We start from the raw sequence: 19,841 nt of genomic DNA, 5'->3' as shown, positions 1-19,841 counted from the left end.
AAGCTGCATTGAAGACCACACACAAGGGTACCCAAGATTTTTTGAATTAACAGACAGAAAGATTTAAATTATGACATTAAAGTACATTTCGAAATTATTCAAGGCTTGTATCAAGGCTTGGTGAGCAAATTACATAAGAATCCAAGTTTTAAGCACAGTTAGAAATGGCAATATGGAGCTAGAACCAACAGAGCAAAACTTGAGCTTCCACACTAAATTAATTAAAATGACTTTAGTTTCCACAGCTTCGAGGTTGAAGGCACAGGATCTGTGATTTTAATGAATGGAAGCCCTGTTCCTTCCCCTACTGAACGTCAGACCAGAATGTGGCTTCCAGCAATTATATACATGAGTCACATCCTGCAGTAGACTCCGCATCATCTGAACTATTAGCAGACATCATCATCTCAGCAGACATAATGAGACTACACGCTGTCTGTGTTTAACATTGGTCTACCACAAGTTTAAGACTGTATACTTTCATTTGTTAAATGATACCGAACCCCCTGATGATTTTCACGTGTTCTGCACATACAGGCCCACATTACGATTATGAATTTGATATTGCTTTTTTATATCAGTTTACCAAAAAAGTCAATAATATTGTATAACATACATTTTAGGCAAAAACTGTCCAGTTGCTTCATGCATTTCTTTGTGCCAGTGAAAATAGTTTAAAAAGAAGCCAATGCATCAAACTCATATACATACTGGTTTTGCACTAGTGGTGTTTTGCTCATAAACAAATTAATGTTAAAAGGTAAACAAAACTTTCTTGTTCATTTTCATTGTTTCATTGGTGAATGACTTAAATGTTTTTTATGAATCGGTTGAGATGTTTGCTTGCACACCGGCACACTAATAATGCCTAAAAATCAGCTTATTTAAAAAAGCAAGAAAGCGTGTTTAAATGATATTTTAAATTAACGGGGATATTCTCTTTTTGATGTCAAACGCATGCGCTCAACACTTGCATACACTGGATAAGCCAGCAAGAATGGCAGTAAAAGTGTTTACATGCAACGCAATATCGGGGTAATGGGCAAAAATGTACCCATGTCGATTGGTTTATTCTTAAGCCGCTTATGACCATAAAGGAACACTGTTTAACGCATATAAATAATCACACACATTGTCGGATTATTAAGCTTAATCAATGTAAAGCATTAATTCAGGGACTCACTTCACCATAAAAGACGCTCATTTGTCACCACCTACTGGGGTATGATGTAATCCGTGGAAATTGTCACTGAACTAATTAATAGCACACCTCTCCACAACAAACTGAACGATTTGATGTCTCATTCAAGTCGATATATTTGGATGTGGCACTCAACCAACCTGATTTCATGAGAACTCGTATGTACTCTTATGTAAAATGTGGTTCTAGCAAACGTACATTCTCTTACGTTACGCATAGACACCAAAACGTACAATATTGATGTATTGACAGCATGTAAACGTCATAATTTTACATAATATGAAAAACAGTTTGACTGAAATCAGGCTACCCTGCAGTGCAATCAAAAAAGAGCTTCTGGGAAGTTAATATGGGGAAGGTAAATCTAACTTTTTTTGTACTTACAGTACGGCTGGGCAATAAAACGTTATCAATATATATCACGATAAAGAAAATCCACGATAAGCTTTTGAGGAATTTTCGCTATTTACTGTGTGTTGCTAAAACACAAGCAGTTCGGCTTTCTCATGCTGCATTTCCACTGGGTCGGACGAAATCCGCTCAAAGGCGCTCCGCACCGCTGCCAATTCTGCGATCCACCTTGCAAGCATGACACTCGGCTTTCATAGGAATGAATTGAAAACGCTCTCAGCATCGCTCACAACGCACCAGTGGTAACGTAGTGTCAGACTGGATGAACTTGCTTATGCTAGCTGCCTTGCTAACGATTAGGTTATGTCAGACACTGGATTGATTCCATCCGCACCGCAAGACTTTATGACAACGGTTGCGCCCTCTCATCGTCTCTAGTGAAGAGCGCGACAGAACAACAGTGATGTGGACAACAGCTCTGATCTTTCTGCGCTGTAATCTTGAATATTGTTCTCTTGCACCAAACATGCATAATGTCTGCCTTGTCCCGCTCCACACGCGTTGCCTATTTTCCCTGCATGTGTGTAGACATGAAGCGCCACATGAGTTAACGTGGTTTCAAAGCATCTTTTAGACCATACAATTTTTCCCTTCTAAATGTATCTTTATAATCAGCCTTTAATAATAAATAAATCGAATAAACAAATTGATTTCTGTTCTAATTTTGTGATAATTAATTCGATGCCTGGAATGGATAAGGAAAGACTAAAATTACTAGTTGGTAGACTAGTCTCTCACTTTAATGAAAATATACAAATGTTTTTTACATTATTTTAAAAACGTTTTTTCTCAATTTTCTCTCGGGACACCCAGGAACCCACATTCAGCATCATTCCACAGTCATAAGGGCTTCTATGCCCCATACATGGGTATCTGAATCTAAAGAAATATAAAAAATATTTAATTTGAATGTAAAATATTCCAACAAATACTGGACTGCTGTCACTATGATTCAGAACAAACAGATCATTTTCAATTGATAAACGGTAAAAGACGGTAAAATTGGTAGAGACTATTTTGATTGTTTAGAATTTATATTTTCTTCTTCTTCCATCAACTTTGAAATAAAAAAAAGAAAGTGCAATGTGTAAATGTATATCGTGATAAATATCGAACAATATGAAAAATATTATCGTGATAACAATTTTGGCCATATCGCCCAGCCCAAACTTACAAACTTCAAAACAAGTAGCATAAGTCTTCTTATAATATTCGTCAAGATTTTTTTACATCAAAAATAATTGTAATTTGGTTTTGCATGACCATTTTCCACAATATCTATCTAAGCCTTAAAATTAATCATGCTGTTTTTGCTACTGTACCTTTAAGACTTATAAAGCAAATTACCTTAACAGTCAACAGTTGCTTTGGATAAAAGTGTGTGCTAAACCAAATAAATCTAGGCCATGAATTGGATGGGAATATGTCAGTGTCCATGAAAACAACATGACTGATAGATTTTCCTTGCAGCACATTTACGAACGCTCCTGATATCTAATCTTCCTTCCACTCATCCAGCACTCCAACATCCCTGTACGACAGAACATACAAGCGAGCTGGGAACGCAGTCACTCAGGTACTTGTTGATGCCAATATGAGCAGATTTACTGAGGAGGAGCACTATTAGAAACAGATGCAAACGAGCAGTGGAGTTTGTTGTGGGTCAGTGCAGGGTTGTGTAAACTAAAATCAACCTAGTCTCACCAATTACCAATTACTTCTACAACAACATGTGAAAGTAAAGTGACAAGGAAATAAAAAAGTACTGTAGCTCTATGCCAGGGATGAGTTGAAGTGAGATAAGAGAGCATGGAAAGATATCTCAAGAAAATAACATCTAACTGTAGAATACACATGCTCACAAAGGACACACACACACCATATTTTACCTTCTAATCTTCTGCAATTTCATATAAATAGTATGGTGAACATTACAGATTTTCTTACATTTCAATGAACAGTAACCAGTCACTGCCCCCCAGATGTTCTTTGTGCCTTCCATAAATATCTGAAGGCCCAACTACCATCGGATGGCGAAAATAATCGAACATGGAAAATGACGTTCTTTAATTTGAGTATAATGTGAATACTGATGTATTGCCATGGGCATTGTTTGTGGCTCCTGTAGTTATGGTGATTCACTGCTCATAATAAAATTACATGTAGAAATAATGCATACATCATTTGCCATGAGTGCCATGACATCTTAACAACAGTATAGTTTATAGGATGGCTTTCTGTGGTTTAACATAAATGTGTAATGTCGAGCAGGCAATTTGGCCCTGTCCCAAATGCCTACTTTTCAATACAATGCCAGTGAATGGTGACTGAGGCTAATATTCTGCTTTAAATCTCCTTTTGTGTTCCACATAAAAAAGAAAGTCTTACGAGTTTGACATGGGGGTTAGTAAACGATGACAGAATATTAATTTCTGGATGAGTTATCCCCTTTTTAATAAAGATTGATTAATTAATATATTAAAGGCAGAATAACAGGAAATAGCTTCCAAATTCCCAAAACACTGACCGCTTTCTGTATTTGCTCTTTAACACCCACTCATCATTCAAACATGCTCCTACCCCGCACCCATACACCATCCACACACACACACATTATTTTGATGGGTTTCTTTTACTTCTCTCCACAGGCAGAAGTGCACTGGGAAAGCTCATGTTTAGAGTAGGATTTAAACATTTAGTGTGCTGTAAATAAGAGTAAATAATATCACAGTAAAGTTTGACAGATGCTGAAATGACCCTTTTGAGTTATTTTTCCATGAAGTCCCTTTCCATTCCAATGCTAAGAAATAACAACAAATCTTTTTAAAACTGCTCTTTTATCCCAACACTAGACACGTTTCCACAGCCCACGGTGGCTGGTCAATTTTACACGATGTTCAGACGGTCTATTCCTGTGTAAGTGGGAAGTTCTTGGCCAGAATATGCTGCAATGAGAGTCACAACTTTGACTGAAGTGTCATAGTCTGGCAGAACAAATGCCCCATCACCCTATTTGCCACATGAGTGTAAAAAATCAGATGCAGCTATGACTGCGTGGCACAACCACAAATATGTACATGACCTTTTAATTCTTCCTCTGACATCCATTCAAATTCCTTACTCATAAAGAATTCCACAGTGAAAATGACGGAAGAAACAGCAAACAGCTAGATGCCTACTCATAAGGCTTATTGGTATAGATATTTTGGTCTTCTGTATGAAATTTGAGCGCTTGCTACCTCAATGTAAGACTATGGGATTTTTTTGTCCTCCGTATGAATATCGTCAAAAACTTTTGATATAATTCTCAGTTATGTTCAATTCTCAGAACCATTTTTTGACAATATAGAAGGATGTCATAATTGTATTAAAAATAAGAGCAACAGATGCCAAGACTGATAGAGGAACACTGTTCCAGACTCCTGACAGCCATTTGTCTGAGCAAGCAGATGTTTGCTTGGCTGCTGCATTCTTTTTTCCACTCAAACAGGATATTTCTCAGGCTTTGCCAGAATTCCCCCAAGAGTTTTTCCCTTCGTTCCACAGCTCTGGGTCTTTCCTGTGACCCCGCTGGCCCACTCCTGGACTCCTGAAGCCAGACCAACACTGGCTTTCTATGTCTTTATGAAGTCACATCATATCAAATACAGTAGATGAGCGACTACGATCAAAGCACATCCACTGACAAAAATCAGGATTTAGTCTGAGAAGTTTTTAGCTTGCTTGCTATGTGGTTTCTAAGGTGTTCTAAGTAGTTTTTTGTGTGTTTCTGTGCAGTTGCAAGCTCGTTGCTAAGTGGTTTCTAGCTTGTTGCTATGCGGTTACTTAGGTGTTCTGAGAAGTTTTTAGCATTTGATTGGACTTTAATGTCCGGTTCGAAAGGGGGGGCTTTCATAGCTTCGAGAACTATAGAAAGGTCCCAGATAGGAACCGATGGGGGGCGCGGAGGGTTCATCCTTCTAGCTCCCCTGAGGAAGCGGATGACCAGCTCGTTTTTACCCTGTGACTGGCTGTGCAGGGGTTCAGCGAACGCCGCGATGGCCGCCACGTACACTTTGAGCGTGGATGGGGATCTGCCCTTATCCAGCAGCTCTTGTAAAAACACGAGCAACGGCGACACCCCACATGTCCGTGGGTCCAGGTCTCTGTCGGTGCACCATTTTGAAAACACAGACCATTTTGACGCATAGAGTCTTCTCGTGGAGGGGGGCTCTAGCGTGTATGATGGTGTTTATTACTCCTTCTGGCAAAGCGACGGGTAGTCGTTGATCACCGACGCGTGTAGCGCCCAGCGCTCTGGGTGGGGATGCCAGATCGTTCCACGAGCTTACGAGAGGAGATCTGCTCTCACTGGGATGGGCCACGGCGCTGTCAGTGACAGCTGCGTAAGCTCCGGGAACCATGTTTGATTCTCCCAGCGCGGGGCTATGAGGAGCACCGAGTGACACATTTCCCTGATCCTCTGCATTACCTGTGGCAATAGCGAGACGGGAGGGAAGGCGTAAAGCGGGCGGTTGGGCCAGTCCTGGGCCAGCGCGTCCTCGATTTTCGAGAAAAATATTGGGCAGTGAGAGTTCTCTTCTGACGCAAAGAGGTCTATCTCTGCTCTGCCGAATATGCGCCATAACGTCTGGACTGTTTGAGCGTGCGGAGACCATTCCCCTGGGGGAATATTGTCTCTGGACAGTCTGTCTGGGCCGTCGTTCAGGTGGCCTGGCACGTGCGTCGCCCTCAGCTAGCGCAGGTGGCGCTGGGACCAACTCAGTATGCGTTTCGTCAGATGGAAGAGGTTCCTGGATCTGACACCGCCCTGACGGTTTAGATAGGATACCACAGACCTGTTGTCCGAGCGGACCAGGACGTGGTGACCCTGAATGATCGGGAGGAAGCGCATGAGCGCGTACTTGACAGCTATCATTTCCAGACAATTTATGTGAAGGAGCTTTTCCTGAACTGACCATAGGCCAAAAACCGGAGAGCCCTCGCAGAGCCCCAACCCGTGTTGGACGTGTCTGTCGAGATGACTTTTCGGCGAGATACAGCTCCCATCATCACTTCCCGCTGATACCACTCGGCCACTGTCCAGGGCTGCAGAGCTGAAATACAGGTCTGAGTCACTCTGATTGGCTGGCGGCCTGTGGCCCAAGCCACAGGGGAAAGAGTCACGTCTGTTAAGTGATACGCAAGCATAGTCACGGGCATGGGACTTAAATACAGAGAAGTGTTTGCTGGCCGTGTGACAGAGCGGGCAGAGGATGGGTGCGCGCACGTATTCGTGAGCGCATTTATTGACTCTAACACTCGAGTGGTTCGTAACCGCTTTTGAGTGTGCTCTGATGGGGACACGGAACGTGTAATGCTTGTGTGTAGAGGTGAACACTGGATTGTGGGCACATTTTCTACACATAAGGCTGGTCGTGTGACAGAGCGGCCAGAGAATGGGCGCGCACACGGATTCGTGGGTGCGTTTATTAACCCTAACACTCGAGCGGTTCGTAACCGCTTTATGTGAGTGTGCCGTGATAGGGCCACGGGATGTGTAATGCTTGTGTGTAGGGGTGAACACTGGATTGTGGGCACATTTTCTACACATAAGACATGTTTGCTCTCTGGTATGGACACGGGATGTGTAATGCTTGTGTGTAGAGGTGAGCACTGGGTTGTGGGCACATTTTCTACACATATGGCATGCTTGCTCTTTACCAGATTTATTTGGGTCGCCGTGAAAACGGCGTTTGAGCGCAGGCAAGCGGGCGTTAACACCGGCTTGTTGGCTGCTGAATCACTGTAGTAGCCTGAAGGAAGGGGACTGACAGGGGGCGAAGCTTTGACGGTGGTCCGGCCGCAGAGGGACTGATCCGTCCTTTTGTCAACAAAGCTAGGAGGACTTCGGTTGTTCAGGTTTCAGCGCAATTCTAGTCTGAGGCCCGCGGGGGGGCGGCGGTCTGCGGCGGCTGTCTGAGCGCGATCGAGGGTGGCCGCCCTGTCGACGCTGAGAAGTCTGGCTTTGTTGAGCTGGGCGCTGTGAAGAGCCTCGTGCAGGAGGCTCACGTGGGCGGCCTGCAGAGGAGCTAGCGCGACGAGGCAGAAAGAGATTCATGGCTTGTGTGGCTTTTTGGACCTCTGAAAACCGGTCAATGATACCACTCACTGCGGAGCTGAAGAGACCGGATGGAGAGAGCGGTGCGTTGAGGAACATAGAGCGCTCTGCTTCTCCCATGTCGGCTAGCGTTAGCCACAGATGTCTCTCGGTCACAGTCAGCGCGGCCATGCACTTCCCTATAGCTTGGGCTGCAGCTTTGGTAGCGCGGAGGGCGAGGTCCGTAGCACTCCGTATGTCTGCAACCGCCTCTGGATGCCTGCTTTCCTCATCCCACTCCCGCAGAAGGTCCGCTTGGAGGATCTGTAGGACGGACATAGAGTGCAGAGCAGATGCAGATTGGCCGGCGGCGGAATAGGCGCGGCCAACACAGGCGGAAGTTGTTCTGCAGGCCTTAGACGGGAACACTGGTTTAGACCGCCATCTCGCGGAGGGCGGGCAATGGTGTGCTGCTACCGCATCCTCGACCGGAGGGATGGAAGCGTAGCCCTTCTCAGTGGCGCCGTCCACCGAAGCGAGAGAGGTGGAGACGTGGGATCGGACCCTGGCAGAGAAAGGCGCGTTCCATGATTTGGAAAGCTCGGCGTGGAGTTCCGGCAGGAAGGGAGCGGCCCGGGTAGCGGGTGCTGCGCGGTGGCGGCTCTGTAGAAAGCAGCCATCAAGTCTGTTGGGTGCCTGCTCAAGGGGCGGTGACCACTCGAGCCCGAGGCGGTCGACGGCCTGTGTGAGGAGGCGTGTTAGTTCTCCTTCGACTCCGGCACAGGTCCTGCTGGATTCCTGGGCCGAGGAGGAGGCGTGTGAGCCTGACCACCCCTCACTGTCCGAAGCCATGATGGAACAGCCCTTATCCTCCGCTTCTTCGTCCGAGATGGCAGCAGAGCAGCCGCCCGGCGGCAACTGCGCGTCCCGGGTGGGCGGGGAGGGTGAAGGCGATGCTCGAGGGATGGGCTCCGGCGAGGCAATCGCTTCTACCGCTGTTTCCGGCAGCCTTTGAGAGTGGCGCTTTTTTCTGTGCGGCTGAACGGAAGGCGGCGCGGCGGCTTCGGTCCTGAACGCTTCGAGTCGAGCCCGCAGGAGAGAACCTCTCGTAAGAGAACCACGTAAACTTCAGCCTTATGTAAAATACTATTTGTTCGACCGAATGCGGCTGGACTACAGCAGCGCAAGCACAGACACTCGAGTGCACGCTCAGGGAATCTACATCTCGCATGTGCTGCACATTTATTTGAAGGACTACTGGAAAAAGTGTCTGATTTACAAAACGCTTCCAAACACAAAGATAAGGTGCAGTTTACCATGGCTGTGTACAAAGCTGATGGTATAAATTAATATAAGCGAAGGAATGTGCTCAACATAGAGGACTTTAAAATGTTTAAGTCCTGCATGCATTTGATGTTTAATGATAAAGAGATATGTACCTTAATGTCCTAAATATGTGGATGGTAAACTTTTAAATATTTGTTTTACTGTGAGAGTTCACAAATGGTAATTGTGTTATTTGGTAGGAGTCGGGACTCAAGAATAAAGAATGTTTATTGCCATGGATTCGTCAAACTCAATCTCAGATTAGCAAGGAATAAATTGCACAGTGAGCTATGAGCCTAAATAGCACAATACATAGATCTTCAAATAATCTCTGTCAGTGCCTGCAACATAGTAGGCCTATACTTAATCAATGGAAAACACATAATTCTGCCCAGGCAGGTTCACTTTCCATGAGGCAAAGAACGCTACGATTTATAAGACTTCTTCGGGATGCTTTGATTTTTAAATGATTCAGCATTTAACTTGTGTAATTATTGTCTGCACACCAGAGCAAAAGGGGGAAAAAAAACATTTGCTCACCGTTTATCAAGCGCTGAAACTTTGCCAGGTGAAAAACAATCTGGAATCATGTGTAACAGTCACATTAAGTCTTCTTTGCAGCCCGAACTTCATCAGAATGTTGATTTGTGACACCAGTGCTGAGAAAGCTTGATGCAGTGCAACTAATGGTGAAAGAGTACACAGGTGTCTCAAGATGAGTTAATAAATATTGAAATTATTTTTAATTTAACAGTGTCTAAAAAAATTTGATGGTCCTGTACAACGAATTGTAAAACAGAATGCAGGTGTCTTGATGTCTGTCCAGTGCTTGTTTACATGGCCTCGATGCACGTGTGAACAGCCAGTAACTCGCACGTCTTACTTGAAAAAAATGGACCTGAACCTGGCCCACAATCTGTAGGTTTGTCGAGTACCGGGTTGAAGACCTCTAAACACAGCAGATTAACCGAATAGTGATTTTGGTTTTTGAATACCATGCACATCCCAATTAATAATGATTCTGGATCGGATCATAATTAAAATGTACATATAACTGGCCATGTAAGACATTGCTCCACACTTTTCTTCCAACCAAATCTGGCAAGAGCCCTGTAGCGCATAAAAGTGAACGTAGTCACGTGACACGTCATGGGGGGCCTCCATTGTGTACCGGCCCATGGGCCTCTCAGTTCTTAATCCGTCCTTGTATATATCTACAAGGAATAACTGTCTAACCAAAAACTCATTGTTTATCTCCAATTTCTGTCTAGAGCACAATTGCTGGCCCTATGATCCCCGCTTGAGATATGCATCTGTAAGGCAGCTTTCCCTAACAGAATTTACAGGCTCTTGGCAGCACACTTAATTCAGTGGTAGTGTTTTCTTCTTCTTAATCCCAGACAGGGACAGTTATTGTGCAACAAAATAAGGCAGCTTGTGATATATTCCTGCTATGCTGTTATCTGCTTGCAGCCAGTCATCCAGAAAATTTTTGGCAGAGGATGTGCCATCCAGTCTGGCTGAGCATATTCATGGGCATGAACTGCCTGAGTGGCAGTTAACCTGACAGTCACGTCTACCAATGCTGGTGCACCAATTGCTTAAATCTAAACCATTTAAAAACCATTAGTCCTTTCAGGCCATAAATATACTTTGCAAGTATGCAAACACAATCGCTAATTTTTTTAATTTACTGTCCTTTTATACATATTAAATGTGCGCTAATACTTCACTGTGGCTGTAACAAACCTCAGCACTCATGGGGGCGACAGAGTAATATTTAAATGTCAAACTACGCAAGAAATTGAGCTTGCTAGAAGCATAGCCATAAGTGTTTGGTTTCACAAACTTGCAAAGAGCATGTTTTGGGCCTCACTCGACTCTCCACTGATAAAAACGTTGCAAAAATCCATAAAATTCCCACTATCCGTAAAAATTAGGTTGCTTACAAATTGAAGACCTTTTGATTTTAAGAAAACTCCAAACAGTCCTTGCACATAATTCCTGTTTTGTGAAAATTAGGAACTACAACCAGAAATGTCCTTGTCTTCTGCATATTTAACTGTGGTGGATTGATGACAATGGCAATAGCTGTTTGAACAGCACAGATTGTACAATTTGTAACTTGGCATAATGAAATGGTTGTTCTACAATGCTGCCACAGTGCAATTTAAAAGGATTTTCCATGTGATTCAATCTGCCTGGCTACTCCTCTTGGCATCTTAATGTTGGTAAAATTACTGTAATGTGTCACTGGCAACTCAAATAAAAGCTGCTATCCTCATCCTCAAACTTTGGGCTTTTTGCTGCATATTTGCGATCCACTCGCAAATGCTTTTTCATAAAAATTTCTGAATTTTAGAACATTAAATTAACTTGCTATAAAAAACAACAACATACCCCTTTCAATACCAAAATAGACTCATCCCACTTTGAAATCGGCGACAGGTGTTTGAAAGTTCTGCTGCTGAAATCGGTCTATGCTTACCGAAATTTGAAATTCTGCCCGCAATTGGCCGAAGCTGGAAGTGCAGTTGAGATGAAATGTTCACTTGGTTGCGCCAAAAGCGAGTTATATTTTTACATGTAAACTACATAATACAGTTAACATGTAACAATAACTTAACTATAATACAGTTAATACTGTATAACAATAACTTAACTGTCAGTGGAGTTAAAACATATTGCAACCTCTGAATCGCGTTCACCATTGTTAATGTAAATGTTAGTCTTCCTGGTTTCCATGGGACCAGAACCCATTTTCAATTTCACATTATGGGGTCGATTTCAGGGTACTGGAACATTTGGAAGTAGCAAATCCATTTCCTGTGAGATCATGTTGACTAAAAACTTGTGCTGAAAGTAATTCAGGATTCGAAGGCCATTTCATCTTTGTCTTTTTAATATTCTGAAGTTTATACCAGTTCACACTTAAAAGTCAAGTCATCGAGTAATTTTTATTTGTATAGCACCTTTCACAACACAAATCGTTTCAAAGCAGCTTTAGAGAAAATCGTGCATTAACAGAAAATGAAACTGTAATATCTAAAATGTCTTAAGAGTCATTATTGAGTCATAAAGTGTCCCACCTTACCCATCGGTTTGCATGAGACATGATCTGACCATAGGGCAAGTAAGAACAGGCGCTCTTGCTGAACTTTGATCACTCTCTCATTGGTCCTTCTGAGCCAAGAGGAACTAACCAATGATGCATCAGCAGGGGGCACTACTGCTGACTCAAAAGTCATCTATTCATAACTCCAAACAAGCTGGTGCCTTTCCTTTCAGAAAAGCAAACAGACTTCAAGAGGAAAACAAAATATTTGCTTAGATAAATGCTGATTGAACTAGGGACACAAATACACAAAGTTGTCAATGGAGTAACAGTTGGCGCCAGTGGCCCCTTCATCGAGGCCTAAAAACCTCATTATGCCTTGAGACATGATGGGAAAGAGGGGTGTGTGTGGTTAAAATGTTTTGGAATGTTACATATTTTTACAAACATCATCCCATGAATACACACACATAGACATGTCTTTTTGGCATCCACTGACCAGGAGAGCTGATCAGAATGCCTCTGATCTCTCGCCCCTGATGGTCTATAGCAGGGGTTAGAAACCTTTTTGACATGAAGTGCCATTTCTATTTTTCTGGTCAATGGCAGTGCTGACATATGCAAAAATGTACGCGAAATATGTGAGTTTGTGAAGTTTGAGTCCACTTTTGAAAATGTTTCTATTTTGCATTATTTTTCATTTTAAATATGTCTTATATTATGTCACTGTAATCATGTAATCACTAGCACACAAGCAACAGCGAGAGAGGAGCAGGCTATTTTATTTATATACAACAGTTAGTTATGGTCCTCGAATCTGATTGGACGAGAGACATTCCATCAGCACTCAGACGCTTGATTATTTGTGTCACTCCACTTGTGTTTGTGCCGTTCTAAACTAAAGTGTAAGAGCAGTGCATAAGTGTTAAGAGCTAAAGAGTAAAATGTTACTCAGCAGGTGGTGGCAAAAGATCATTTTTATGTGTAATATGAGCCAGTTAGGTGAAGTGAATCCGCATCAGCCAGTGTTTACATACAGCACTCCGTGATCGCTTGTATTACTACTACACTACTAAAGCTACGAAATAGCTTTAAATGGCTTTAAACTAACAACTTCAGCATTACGGCTCATCACAGCTGAGAGACACAACAGACTGATTAATTACACAAACTGAAGGCACTTACCTCTTATCTGACTTTTCACATTGGAGTGGAAACACTGTTTAAAATGACAGAAGACATTGCGGTTTCTATAGTGAATGACTCTACCGCAAAATAGAATACCGGTGTTGAACTGTCCTTCAATCTTGTGCCTGTACTGGCGTTTGGCTGCTCTGAAAGTTTTACGGAGGGCATAACTGGCTTGTTTATGCTCCTCCGCATTCCTGGAATTAAAAGCAGAGGTCCGCGCATTAAGTGCCGCGTGAACATTGCTGTTAACCCATGGTTTCTGGTTGGGGTAGATCCATATTGTTCTGGTCTGAACAATGTCCTCTACTCACTTCCTGATGAAACAAGTTACGCTATCAGTGTAAACCTCGATGTCATCATCAGAGGCGGACTGGAACATCTACCAGTCTGCGTGATCAAAACAGTCTTGTAGCATAGAGTTTGACTGGTCCGACCAGCACTGGATCATTCTGAGGGTGGGTGCTTCCTGTTTCAGTTTCTGCCTGCGACACGCAGCGCAAGTCTCGTCACACTTTAATAGTGTTTAGTCTCCCATTCAGCTGATGAAAACACACTGCGTGATCATGAGGAAGGATTACATCAAGATTGGAATGCAGGTGTGAAAAACGTAATAAAAAGTGGAATTTCATATAGCCAACATAATTTTCAGTGCATTTAAGCATCAAAGTTTAACTTTTATAATATTACAATATCATCCAGTTTGCCAGATGGCCAGAAATGGCCTTTTACTCAATTCCGACAAAACAGAGGTACTGATTACTGGACCAAAAACCTCAAAAAATAAGCAGCTAAAATATAATTTGACTCTCGATGGATGTACTGTTACATCATCTTCTAAAGTGAAGAACTTTTGTGTTATATTTTAAACCAATCTGTCCTTTGAAAATTTAATTTCAAATGTTAGTAGAACAGCATTCTTCCACCTCAGAAATATTGCTAAGTGATGACACATGTTCTCAGTTGCTGATGCCGAAAAACTAATTCATGTGTTCCTGACCTCATGTCTAGATTAGTGTATTGCATTAATGGGAGGATGTCCAGCAAGGTCAATAAACAAACTTCAATTGGTTCAAAATTCAGCAGACAGAGTGCTGACTAAAACCAAGAAATATGATCATATTAACCCCATTTTATCATCATTACATTGGCTACCTGTTAAATTTAGTATTCATTTTAAAATTATATTAACTACATACAAAGCTCCGCAGTACTTAAGAGACCTTCTACCATGCTGTATTCCATCACGTTCATTACGATCGCAAAATTCTGGCCAGTTAATAATTCCTAGAATATTAAAATCCACAAAAGGAGGTTGATCCTTTTCCTATTTGACTCCTAAACTATGGAATAGTCTCCCTAACAGTGTTCGGAACTTAGACACGCTCACTGAGTTTAAGTCTAGACTAAAGATTCATCTATTTAGCAAGGCATACACTTAATTTATTCTTCAACTCACAATTAAGCAGCTTCAGTTAAGTCTGCTATGGAACCAGAAGCATTTATCATGATCTATAACTCTGCAAAAAATGTTATAGCATCTATGCTAATATTATTTTATATGTCTCAGGTTAACAGAACCGGACAGATCCAGCTCCGTTCCAGCTTGGTGTCGGACTCCATTGCTACGTGTCTCTGAGTGATGATGACTAAACACAGACAGTGTCAGCAAGACACTACTTCAGTATATTTCGATGGACTTCAGAGGATGAACTGATGCCAACTCCAACCATAAGACATGGGATACTTCATATGCCATTGCCTGAACCTTGGACTAAGAATAGAGCTGAACAGCGAAGCCCCTAACTGATCTCAGCCTGCATCACTTTTGTCTAATGATGGATAACAATCTCAAAATGGAACACACAGACTATCAATGAATTGCCAACAAACCCTTCATCTGCCAACTAACAAGGACAATTGCATCTATGTGAACTTCTGCAGTTAATCCAGGATGAACTTCAAAGACATTAGTCATTAATCTTACAGTTCAAACAAAATCTTTGTTTAAACACTGACCCTTAACACTTACTTAGTTTAATAATTTTAAACCATGACTTTAACTATACATAAGTAATATTGGCATTATATTCATGATGTTAGTCAGAGGGGAACTGGCCCCCACAGTGAGTCTGTTTTCTCCCAAGGTTATTTTTCTCCATTAACCAACATCTTATGGAGTTTTGTGTTCCTTGCCACACTCTCCTTCGGTTTGCTCACTGGGGATCTAAATACATTTTTTATTTATTTTTATACACAATTTACAATCATATTTAATCAAACTACACAATAATTAATCTAAGACTTTATAGATATTACAATTTCATTTTCGGTTAATGCATGATTTTCTGTAAAGCTGTTTTGAAACTATGTGTGTTTTAAAAAGCGCTATACAAATAAAAATGTCTTGATATGGGCCCAAAAAGGTTGAATTAAAATGTTAAAATGCTCATATGATGGCCAAAAACATTTATTCAATGTTTAAATGTACATATGATGCCCAAAAATTTCAATTTTGAGTGTTTGAACATGCATATAATGCCCAAACATTTTGATTCGAATGCTCGAGTGTATATAAGATGCCCAAAAAGAATGCGCATATGATGCCCAGAATGTTAGATTAAAATTTTCTTTTTGAATTTTTTTATGCAAATATAATGACTAGAACTGTTTGATTCAAACATTGCAACGTGCATATGATGCTCAAAATTGTCAAATGTTCTAACGTTGATATGATGACCAAAAAAAATTTATATGAATGATTGAACACACATATAAACCTCAAAAATCTTAGATTTGAATGTTTAAACATACATACAGTGGGTACGGAAAGTATTCAGACCCCCTTAAATGTTTCACTCTTTGTTATATTGCAGCCATTTGCTAAAATCATTTAAGTTCATTTTTTTTCCTCATTATTGTACACACAGCACCCCATATTGACAGAAAAACACAGAATTGTTGACATTTTTGCACATTTTATTAAAAAAGAAAAACTGAAATATCACATGGTCCTAAGTATTCAGACCCTTTGTTCAGTATTTAGTAGAAGCACCCTTTTGATCTAATACAGCCATGAGTCTTTTTGGGAAAGATGCAACAAGTTTTTCACATCTGGATTTGGGTATCCTCTGCCATTCCTCCTTGCAGATCCTCTCCAGTTCTGTCGGGTTGGATGGTAAACGTTGGTGGACAGCCATTTTCAGGTCTCTCCAGAGATGCTCAATTGGGTTGAAGTCAGGGCTCTGGCTGGGCCATTCAAGAACAGTCACGGAGTTGTTGTGAAGCCACTCCTTCGTTATTTTAGCGGTGTGCTTAGGGTCATTGTCTTGTTGGAAGGTGAACCTTCGGCCCAGTCTGAGGTCCAGAGCACTCTGGAGAAGGTTTTCGTCCAGGATATCCCTGTACTTGGCCGCATTCATCTTTCCCTCGATTGCAACCAGTCGTCCTGTCCCTGCAGCTGAAAAACACCCCCACAGCATGATGCTGCCACCACCATGCTTCACTGTTGAGACTGTATTGGACTGGTGATGAGCAGTGCCTGGTTTTCTCCACACATACCGCTTAGAATTAAGGCCAAAAAGTTCTATCTTGGTCTCATCTTGGAGTCCTTGAGGTGTTTTTTAGCAAACTCCATGCGGGCTTTCATGTGTCTTGCGCTGAGGAGAGGCTTCCGTCGGGCCACTCTGCCATAAAGCCCCGACTGGTGGATGGCTGCAGTGATGGTTGACTTACTACAACTTTCTCCCATCTCCCGACTGCATCTCTGGAGCTCAGCCACAGTGATCTTTGGGTTCTTCTTTACCTCTCTCACCAAGGCTCTTCTCCCCCGATAGCTCAGTTTGGCGGACGGCCAGCTCTAGGAAGGGTTCTGGTCGTCCCAAACGTCTTCCATTTAAGGATTATGGAGGCCACTGTGCTCTTATGAACCTTAAGGGCAGCAGAATTTTTTGTAACCTTGGCCAGATCTGTGCCTTGCCACAAGTCTGTCTCTGAGCTCTTCAGGCAGTTCCTTTGACCTCATGATTCTCATTTGCTCTGACATGCACTGTGAGCTGTAAGGTCTTATATAGACAGGTGTGTGGCTTTCCTAATCAAGTCCAATCAGTATAATCAAACACAGCTGGACTCAATTGAAGGTGTAGAACCATCTCAAGGATGATCAGAAGAAATGGACAGCACCTGAGTTAAATATATGAGTGTCACAGCAAAGGGTCTGAATACTTAGGACCATGTGATATTTCAGTTTTTCTTTTTTAATAAATGTGCAAAAATGTCAACAATTGTGTTTGTCTGTCAATATGGGGTGCTGTGTGTACAATAATGAGGAAAAAAAATGAACTTAAATGATTTTAGCAAATGGCTGCAATATAACAAAGAGTGAAAAATTTAAGGGGGTCTGAATACTTTCCGTACCCACTGTATATTACTCAAACATGTTCAATTCGAATGCGCATATGAGGCCCCAAAATTTTGGAATTCAAAAGTTCGAATGTATATAATGCCCAGAAATGTTCTACTGGAAAGTTGGAATGCACACAAGATGCCCAAAACTGTTTGACTCAAACATAGCAATGTGCATATGATGTCCAAACACATCAAGTGTTTTTGATGGCCAAAAATGTTCGATATGAATATTTGAACACGTATATAATGCTAAAAAATTTTCAATTAGAACGATTAAATTTTCAAATGGTGCTCAAACATTTTCAATTCGAATGCACATCTGATGTCCAAAAATTTTCGATTTGAATATTCGAACATGCACATAATGCCCAAAAATGTTCGATACGATTGTTCGAATGCGCATGATGCCCCAAAAAATTATATTTAAACATTCAAACGCATATATAATGCAATATATATATATATATCAATAAATAATAATAATAATAATTCTATACGAATTCGTGCATTTGATGCCAAAACATGATTCAGATGTTAGATGCACAAAAAATGCTGTCTAGGTTGGCAGCTCACTAGGCTATTAAATAGAGCCTGGATCTGTTGCGTCTATAAAACTTAGACTCACCTTTCTGTAGGCAAGCTGCAGGTAGTTGTAGGGAATTCTTCTATGGAAATCTTGAATGACATCATCACTGACTTTGTGCATGGACTGTGCTCCCAACTTTCTCTCAATGCATTCATTCGCACAATGCGCCCTATGCAGAATAACTTCAAAGAACTTCTCTTCAATTAGCAAGCCATCAAAGCGATGCTGATCACGGCACTTTAGCCTGCATCTGACCCTGGTCTGACGCACTTCAGAGAAACTGCCCAGCGCGCTCTCCATGTACCGCACCACTTTGTCATAGTCTCCATTGTAGAAAGCCTGCACTCCGTTATCATAGAGCAGGTCAAACGGTACGAGGGTGGCCGATGACAGCAGAAGTGTCTGGAGGATACATGTGATAAAGCTGAAGATTCTGGAGTTCATATCCATCTTCTGATGCAGCTGGTGCGCAAAATAATGCGCTTTGATCAATGACGGATAAAACAGTCGCAGTGATTATCGCGTAGGATGTTTAAGAAAGAAGAGACCAATGAAAGTGGCAGCTGGACTACCGTGCTAAACTTCAGGTCAGTTTTGTTGTCACTCATTATGGATGACAGATAACCGGGACATTTAGGTAATAAGCCCCTTCTCCTCCCCTTCGTTGTGCGATGACTCCTCCCCTGCAGCCCACACAAGAGGAAATTACAATTGTTGACGACCCCCAGCTTTCAGACTATTTATTTAACTGAAATAACTTTTTATTTAATCTTATTTAATTTTCATTTTATTAAGGCGTTGTAAATATGCAATCCAAAGAGTTGTGTCTCTATTGCAGACACTTCCAGAACTTCCAGTGCGGTTTCACAGCTGCCCGGGAGAGAGCGCCTCCTGTCGCCGCTTCAATGTCTCCCTCTAGAGGAAAGAGCTCATACTGCTGGGGGGTTACTCCAGAAGGGGGCTGGGCCCGTTCCAAAAGTGGGCGATACTTCCACAAACGGAGGTGTCAGGGGTCTGAATACCTTTGCTGGCGATTTGGAGCTCCCTCTACATTTTGGAGCTGGTCCTGCAGCTGAAATCTGACAAGAAAATGTCATTTTATTCCAAAATCAAAATAAACTAGTTAGAAATTGGAAAAGAATGCCATTAATTTTATAAAAGTATATACACATTTTACCTTCCAAATTGTCTTTACCGCAATTCGAAATAAATTATGGTGATATTCTCATTATCTCAACATGGAATTGTATTATTATTTAAATAGGACAGGATAAATACATCATAGTAGAATTCGTGGTACTTGGTAGTGCTTTTATTTTCGATGATCTTAATACAAATTTATAACATCATATTTGAACTGTAAATTAGTCAAATCTGCTTGTGTTATATGGTAATGAGAATTGTGGAGTAAAATGTGCTTAAGTACCCTGAAAAATAACGTTTTAAGAACGTTCTCTTTAGGTTATTTATTTATAACCATAAACTAACGTTCCCAGAACGTTGCAAGGTGTTTTTGTTTATGAGATATCCTAAATATAAATTATACAGAACCTTCTCTAAGGGTTAGTTTTACGTTTTATATTTCATT

The 19,841-nt window shown here is 41.6% G+C and overlaps 1 protein-coding gene across 1 annotated transcript in view; it reads right to left on the bottom strand.

The window, feature by feature from the left end:
- Positions 1–19,056, bottom strand: part of LOC127639316 (prolyl 3-hydroxylase 2-like) — a 68,055-nt gene extending 48,999 nt beyond the window's left edge. Inside the window, exon 1 of the mRNA XM_052121243.1 lies at positions 18,293–19,056. Within this exon, the coding sequence (XP_051977203.1) occupies positions 18,293–18,703 (411 nt within the window). The 5' untranslated portion in view covers positions 18,704–19,056. The remainder of the gene's footprint in view (positions 1–18,292) is intronic.
- Positions 19,057–19,841: the final 785 nt, after the last annotated feature.

This window comes from Xyrauchen texanus, chromosome 48 (genome assembly GCF_025860055.1).
Source record: "Xyrauchen texanus isolate HMW12.3.18 chromosome 48, RBS_HiC_50CHRs, whole genome shotgun sequence".
Classification (NCBI taxonomy): Eukaryota; Metazoa; Chordata; class Actinopteri; order Cypriniformes; family Catostomidae; genus Xyrauchen; species Xyrauchen texanus.
Note: the sequence above shows the minus strand (reverse complement) of the source record. Positions and strands in the feature narration are given on the sequence as shown.